This window comes from Sinocyclocheilus rhinocerous, unplaced genomic scaffold, assembly GCF_001515625.1.
Source record: "Sinocyclocheilus rhinocerous isolate Xijiao unplaced genomic scaffold, SAMN03320098_v1.1 scaffold591, whole genome shotgun sequence".
Taxonomy (NCBI): Eukaryota; Metazoa; Chordata; class Actinopteri; order Cypriniformes; family Cyprinidae; genus Sinocyclocheilus; species Sinocyclocheilus rhinocerous.
The window spans coordinates 224950-232195 of record NW_015641476.1 but is presented as its reverse complement, the minus strand read 5'-3'; the positions used below and the strand labels follow the sequence as shown (position 1 = coordinate 232195).

The window sequence follows — 7246 nt, the reverse complement described above, 5'->3', positions numbered from 1 at the left end:
TATATTAATAGTACAATATTTCGTGAATTTATCTCAAAGTCATGTAAATATTTATGATGGAGTCCGACTCACTTCAGCGCATCAGTTCAAATAAAATATCGTTTCAAATAACCGATTAAAATGATTAATTCACGTCATAATGTCACTAGGTCATCACGTGGTCCTTGACGATTACATTTTATTAATAATAAGGATACTTGGGGGTATATAAGTATGTAACATTTCTGCTATTAGACCATTAAAGTATCTTACATTAGTCAAATCCTCGCTTCACTTCTCGGTTCTTGGGTTGTTGACTCAGTAACCGCAGGACCATCTGTTTCGGAACGAATCATTTAGACCGGCTTTGTGAGTAGGTTTAATAGATTCAGTGAAAAGATTCGACTCAAAAGAACGGTTCGTTCACGAATCGGACACTGCTCGTCAAGGCCTGAGGCGATGTCAAGCTATAACGCTTGTCCGTTATATCGTCTGAACGTTCTAATTTTTCCGAGTTAAATTTCCTAACTTTTCTCCTTCATTATCCACGTTATTCTTTCCACGGAATTCTTTAATAACTTATGTCTAGAATAACAGTGAGAACTGGCATATGAACATAACTATAAAAATAAATAGCTAACACAGTTAACGTTTGGTATTTTCTCACCTACCGTCTGAAGAAGGATAATTGCAACCTCGAGGCCTTCAAATCGTTTCTGTGCGAACTGAAGTGATAAACACCTCGGCATAAGCATGTTTAAAGGCAAAACAGCATGGTTCTCCGGCAGTGTTGGAATGGGGGTGACCAGCGTCTGGGGTGAGATGATGAGTATTTTGCTATATATGCTACTAATATAACTCACGTAAAGTGATTAAAGACACTATTAATGAATATTTGGGAATCATCTTATATCTGAAGGTTTAAACTTTTAAAATATAAGTAGGCTTCATTAAGAGTTAATATTCTTTCAGTTTCTGAAGGGGGAGCTCTTTCCTCCTGGAAAACAGCAGATTACCTCTTCAGTGCTGATGCCTCTTCTGAAGACACTAAAAGGTATTATTAGTTTACTGTACAATTCTTGTTTGAGGGTGATTTGGTCATACTTCTGAATACTGAAGAAAGCAGCCTATAGATTGTGCTTAATCTAAATCTTCTGTACCCAAAACCATTGAAATGCCTGAAAACTTTTGCCACAAAGTTTAACCTTATTTCTTTATGTTTTAGGATATATGAAAGTGAGGATTATGTGAAGAACAGGGCAACGGTTTTCCACAGCAATTTCGTGTCAACATGTAAACCCCGCCAGAGTGTAAAATCTGTGCCTATTGGCCACTATGTGCTGCCCCCCGACTCTATCCAGAATGGTGAGCTGTCCTAACTAAGTGTAAACCATAAACATGTTACTATTTTTAGTGACATGTTCCAATATAAAGAATGAGTAGTTTTTACATTTAATAATAGTGGATGCCTGATTACTGTTTGAATTTTTCTCTTTAGAAATGAGAGTGCTAATCGGAAGGTTCATTTGGGAAACAGATGAACAGGTAGGAGTACATCTTGTCTGTTAAAACCCGTGTCCAGTTATTCCTCTCAGTCATTTGTTAGCTTCTTAATCTATTAAAGGTGATGAGTGAAGAACAGATAAATACTGAAGAGTCTGAAGACAGTCTATCTGATGATCAACCAGTGAGAGAGAAGAACAGGTAGGCTATGCATTAACCCAGCATTTTTTTATTTTGTAATTATGTCTGAATTCTTTATAGTTTTGGGCAGAATGCATACATTTATTGTAGCGAGTTTTCATTTTTAAGCACATAATTCTTTAATATTTTCCTATTTACTATACAACTGAAGCTAAATATTATTTTCATTACCACAGCACTTTATCTTCATAAAAACATGGTTTAACCTTATAGTATCTTCATGTTCATGTTATCTATTAGCCAGGATGATTACGAGACTGTTGCATCACCGAACAAAGTGTGTTCATGTTGTGAGATGCGGCAATATCCTGTAAACAACATGATCTCAGGTACTTAATTAAGAAATAAAACTGACACCCTAGGACTTTCACCTATAATTCACATGTTCTCAAATTTAGAAACCGTCTCTTTTGCAGGATATGTTCATATTGACCAAATGAAGACGTATTCAGGGGAACTTTATGATTTTCTTCCCTCCCTCCATGGCCATAACGTTTCAAGATCTAATGACGTGACACCCCCTCATTGTCACAAAGAAATGTAATATAATATGCTTCACATAAGAAGTGGATTGTCTTTGTTTTATGCGTTTCTTTGGCAAAAGTATTTAATGCAAATGGATGCTCATTTTCAGTTCCTACTCATCTCATATGAATCTTCTTCAGCACTTCAGACTTTTCCCAACAATATAAAATCCAATCCCTGTATGTGAACAGAGGTGATATGACAGGTTACAGAGAATAACAATGGTTATATCATTAAAGTGATGTACTTAAAAACCTGTGTCGCTGTTTGGTTAATTACCTTCCAGTGAGGTGGTCTGTCCATGAAAGGATTTTCTCTGAGGTCAAGCTTTATAAGTCTGCTGAAACCAGGGATTAAGTAATCCTCCAGTGATCTGATGCTGTTAAATTTAACAGACAAGATCTGCAGATTTGCCATGTCTGGAAATAGGTATGATAACATATAATTAACAGAACACAAAAAATTGCACATGACTTGAGCACCAATGGGAACAAACAGGGGTTTATATCTAATAACCATTAAAAATAATAATGAGAGTAAAAGAGTAACTATTAGTCCTCTAAACATTAACAATATAGTCTAATAAGAGCAAAGTGACAGATCAGAGGTACAGCAGCGTCTTGCAGCAAACTGTAGCCAGTCATCCTTTTTTTTTCCTCTTGAAAAAAAAAAAACGTTCATGCCATAAATAGTAATTTCATTAACCTGTTAGTGCTGTAGGGATGTTTGTAAAACAGTTCTTGTCCAGGTTCATGAAGACCAATGACTGTAAGTGATTAACATCTTCTGGGAGGTCTTGAAGTTTATTATCAGCCAAGTTTAACCATTGCAAACTGCTGAGGCCCCCAAATTGTGATGGCAGGTGTGTAATTTTATTATCATGGAGCCCAAGTTTCTCTAACATGCCGAGTTTACCAACAGACGATGGTATGGAGACAAGACCGCATCCTACAGCCCAGAGCTCTCTCAGTTGTCTCAGGTCACCTATGGCTTCTGGGAGAACAGATAATGGGTTGTGGTTCACGCCCAGGTAAGTCAGGTGTTTCAGTGATCCAATGTTGCCAGGAAGTATGGTCAGCTGGTTTCTATCCAGTGTCAGTTCTTCAAGCTTTTCCAGATGCAGAATCTTACAGAAGATGCAAACACTGTTTTAGACATGATTTCTGTTTACAGTAAACAGTGATGTAGGCATTATTATATATTCTGTGCTACGAATTCATTCAATTTGTGTTTTGTGAGTAGCTACTTTGAAAAACACTAGTTTTGAGGATATGGCTTACCTCGTCTGGTGGTAAAATGAGCTTATTGTTGTTCAGAAAGAGTTTTTTCAATGTAATAAGTCTCGAAACACCAGGTGGCAAAACAACTAGACCTCGATGACTCATGTTCAGACTTTCCTGTTGTTTGTTAAGACATTCCAGTACCATATCATCCCCGTTCATTTTATTTCATTTAATAGAAGCACACTATTTCAGAAATACAGGCGAGACTGAATAGAGAAGCCAGACGCGTCATCATCACCATGGTTACATACAACTTCCGGCATTTCTGGAACTGTTCATTGTACCAATGGACCTTTTTCACCGTCTATGTAACATTTCAACAGTTAAGGTTCTCTTTCATTCTGTGGTTTCTGACAATAGGGAGCTAGAGGATGCCCTGGACTTTATTTGTATGATGGGAAAATTCCACATTCACAAAGCGAGATGCCTTAAGTTTAAACCTAATTGTAAAATATTCACTTCTGATTTACTTTTGCTTTACTCGTCACTTCAAAGAATCTCCGCTAATAAAAAAGCCTTAAAAACATCCAATCTTATAAACAAATTCATAAATAAGTTATAACTTTTATGATTGTAAAATAACTGTATATTTATTTACCTTTTAATTGTTATTAACATATGTATCCCCCATATGTTTATGTTCTTTTTCTAATGTTTATGTTTCTTTCTGATATTGTTAATTTAAAAAAAACAAAAAAAACTTTTTCACATTTTCGGTTTTCTCAGCAGCGGAAGTCGTCATAATTGGGTTAACTTGAAGAGCAGTGAATGGAAGAGTACCACAAATATATTTTTTGCATTCCCATTTGCTCAAATAGCAAAAGATATTCATCAGTCTTTAAATTAACGCGAGAAAAGTCGTTGGACAATGCAAAGCTTAAAGGGGAATATATTTTTATAGTTATTTTTTATTATTATTATTTGTTTATTCTTTAGAGGCAATGTTAAAATGCAGTAACTATTCTTCTCTGATCGCAGTTCTCTGCGTGATTTTGTACAGACTGCGCTCTGACTGCACAGCGCGCAGTGTTGATGTTCTTAAACAACCTAACGTTACCGGAAAACAGGAAGAAGTGGGCTGGCCGTGAGGGGCGTCGGTGCAGTGCATGTGTGAGTGAAAGTGCGCAGGATCCGTTCAGGAGCCAAATAATGAATATGAATATATAAGCGCTGGGAGTACATAGGTTATTTGGAGTTTGGTCTGTACGTGTTTAAGTGAATAAAATGGATGAAGACAACCTCACCGTGGTCCTGCATTCTAAAGGAAATCTCAGATTGGTATGCCATTTTATGCAATTTGGGTGAAGATTTTGCAACCCTTGAACTTGTGATTCATAATTGCAGATTTTTTCTGTATATTTAACAGGAACAGCGTCCCATTCCGGTACCAGGACCAAATGGTATGGTTTTTTACTTAGCAATATTTCCAAATGCATTGCAATGAAGAATAACGGTTCAATATTCATATTTATTCATTATTTTTCGGGCTTCTTTATTGAAGAGGTGTTACTTAAGATGCACTCTGTGGGCATTTGTGGATCAGACGTGCACTATTGGCAGAACGGCCGCATCGGGGACTATGTGGTGAAACAGCCCATGATACTCGGACATGAAGCCTCTGGTCGTGTGGTCAAAGTGGGCTCTGCTGTGACGCACCTCAAAGCAGGTTAGTTCTCTCTGTATCTCGCTTAGTTTTTAATACTATGCCAGTTACACTCAGATTAAGTGAGTTTTTCTTTCATTTTTGTATTCAACAGGGGACAGAGTTGCCATTGAGCCTGGAGTTCCTCGTGAAGTAGATGAGTTCTTTAAATCAGGACACTACAATCTGTCTCCCAGCATATTCTTTTGTGCCACTCCTCCAGATGATGGAAACCTATGCAGATACTACAAACACAATGCTAACTTTTGCTACAAGTCAGATCACTATTACTGGATAAGTTGTATAGCCCATGGCACTTTGATTCTATACATAATAATCATATATATATGGCTGTGTGTGTGCAGGCTGCCCGATAATGTGACTTATGAGGAGGGAGCCCTGATCGAGCCCCTGTCGGTGGGCATTCATGCCTGCAGGAGGGCAGGAGTCACTCTTGGAAACTCAGTGTTTGTCTGCGGTGCAGGTCAGTCATCTCTAATGATTGATATTTATGCAACTGTTACACATTAACTAACCAATCAGCGTAATGACCTCTGACTTCTTGGCCACTGCCACTTTTCTATAGTGTGTCAGGACTGTAAAACAGTTGTTGCTTATTAAGCTAATATCACTGTCATCTGTATAACATGACTTTTGGGATGTATGACTGGTTAAAGTAATAAATGGACTATATATGTTTGTTTTTATCAACATAGGACCAATTGGACTGGTGTCTTTGTTGGCGGCCAAAGCCATGGGTGCTTCACAAGTAATAATAAGTGGTAATGTATATATGCAGTATGTACAAAAGGGAATTATATATGTTTTCATTGCACAAATAAAGTCTTTTTTTTTTCTGTATTTGTAGACCTGTCCTCTGATCGGCTTGCCAAGGCTAAAGAGATCGGGGCAGACTTCCTGCTTCATGTGAAGAAAGAGGACGAACCAAAGGACATGGCCAAGAAAGTGGAGGGAATGCTGGGTTGCATGCCTCAAATCAGCATTGAATGCACTGGAGTGCAGAGCAGCATTCAAACAGCCATCTATGTAAGTTTAATGACAAAAATTAAGTCATACTGCTAACACCATAAAGACATGCTAAAATCACAGCCCATACTTAGACCTTGTTTTTGTGCTGATGAGGGTGTTTTTGTCTAGGCAACTCGTTCTGGAGGAGTGCTGGTGCTGGTTGGGCTTGGTACCGAGATGACCACTGTACCTCTTCTCAATGCAGCTGTCAGAGAAGTTGACATCAGAGGTGTATTCCGCTACTGTAATACGTAAGTAGGATCACTAGGACTAGGGATTCACATATGAATACAATGTACATACATATTTATTGTAGTTTGTAAATTCAAAATAAGATTTTATTCCTTTGCACACTTTTACCCATGTTCCCTCATTGTTTTTCCAGCTGGCCGGTGGCCATTTCTATGTTGGTGTCTAAGAAGGTGAACGTCAAGCCCCTGGTCACCCACCGTTTCCCACTGGAGCAGGCTATGCAGGCCTTTGAAACCACCCGCCAGGGGCTGGGGGTTAAAGTCATGTTAAAATGTGACAAGAACGACCAGAACCCATGAGATGAACTCTTGGACCTATGCCTGATTGATTATTGCCTAGCTACAGTCACTTGAATAAATTTGTATAAGTCCATTTTGTGAGTAACCTCACCGTCTTGTCTCAGGTACAGCAGTCAGAGGAATTCAGTGATTCTTCTTCACAGTGTACACAATTATTTACAATTTCAGTTGCATTATAACTTTATGAATATGTAGCATTTTACATTAGTAAAGTGTTTATAAATAAACCTTTTGTTATTATATAATAATGAAAAGTATTAAAATTGAATTTTATGTAACATTGTCAGAGTGCAGTTTTTAATATAATGCTATAATAATAGCTGGTTATTTTTATTGTTTACTTAACTTAAATCTTGTTTACAAACAATGAAGCTTTACCTAAAATTTATGATACAAGGATACTTAAGTTTGTCTATGTGGTTTCGTGAAATTGATTTGGGTTATAAGTAGAACGTGGAAGCAGTTGTACAAGTAGTCTGTTATAATCTTTTTAAATAAATAAAAATATGTCACATGCACAATGGCCAGCTAAA

The 7246-nt window shown here is 37.4% G+C and overlaps 3 protein-coding genes across 3 annotated transcripts; 2 read left to right on the top strand and 1 right to left on the bottom strand.

Annotated features, from left to right (window-relative positions):
• Window positions 1-694: 694 nt before the first annotated feature.
• On the top strand, window positions 695-2335 carry terb2 (telomere repeat binding bouquet formation protein 2). Its single transcript, XM_016571671.1, has 7 exons — window positions 695-796; window positions 952-1033; window positions 1205-1344; window positions 1478-1524; window positions 1604-1683; window positions 1924-2012; window positions 2100-2335. The coding sequence occupies exons 1-7, from the start codon at window positions 733-735 to the stop codon at window positions 2225-2227; spliced, it is 630 nt and encodes a 209-aa protein (XP_016427157.1). The 5' UTR covers window positions 695-732; the 3' UTR covers window positions 2228-2335.
• Window position 2336: 1 nt separating this feature from the next.
• Window positions 2337-3650, bottom strand: LOC107755030 (plant intracellular Ras-group-related LRR protein 3). Its single transcript, XM_016571670.1, has 4 exons — window positions 3489-3650; window positions 2914-3334; window positions 2488-2627; window positions 2337-2385 (listed from the first exon to the last, which is right to left on the bottom strand). Exons 1-4 carry the CDS (start codon window positions 3648-3650, stop codon window positions 2353-2355), a joined length of 756 nt encoding a protein of 251 aa, XP_016427156.1. The 3' UTR covers window positions 2337-2352.
• Window positions 3651-4587: 937 nt separating this feature from the next.
• Window positions 4588-7246, top strand: sord (sorbitol dehydrogenase). The gene is made up of 9 exons (XM_016571669.1): window positions 4588-4769; window positions 4858-4891; window positions 4993-5157; window positions 5249-5408; window positions 5499-5617; window positions 5850-5915; window positions 6002-6180; window positions 6292-6413; window positions 6548-7246. Exons 1-9 carry the CDS (start codon window positions 4716-4718, stop codon window positions 6711-6713), a joined length of 1065 nt encoding a protein of 354 aa, XP_016427155.1. The 5' UTR covers window positions 4588-4715; the 3' UTR covers window positions 6714-7246.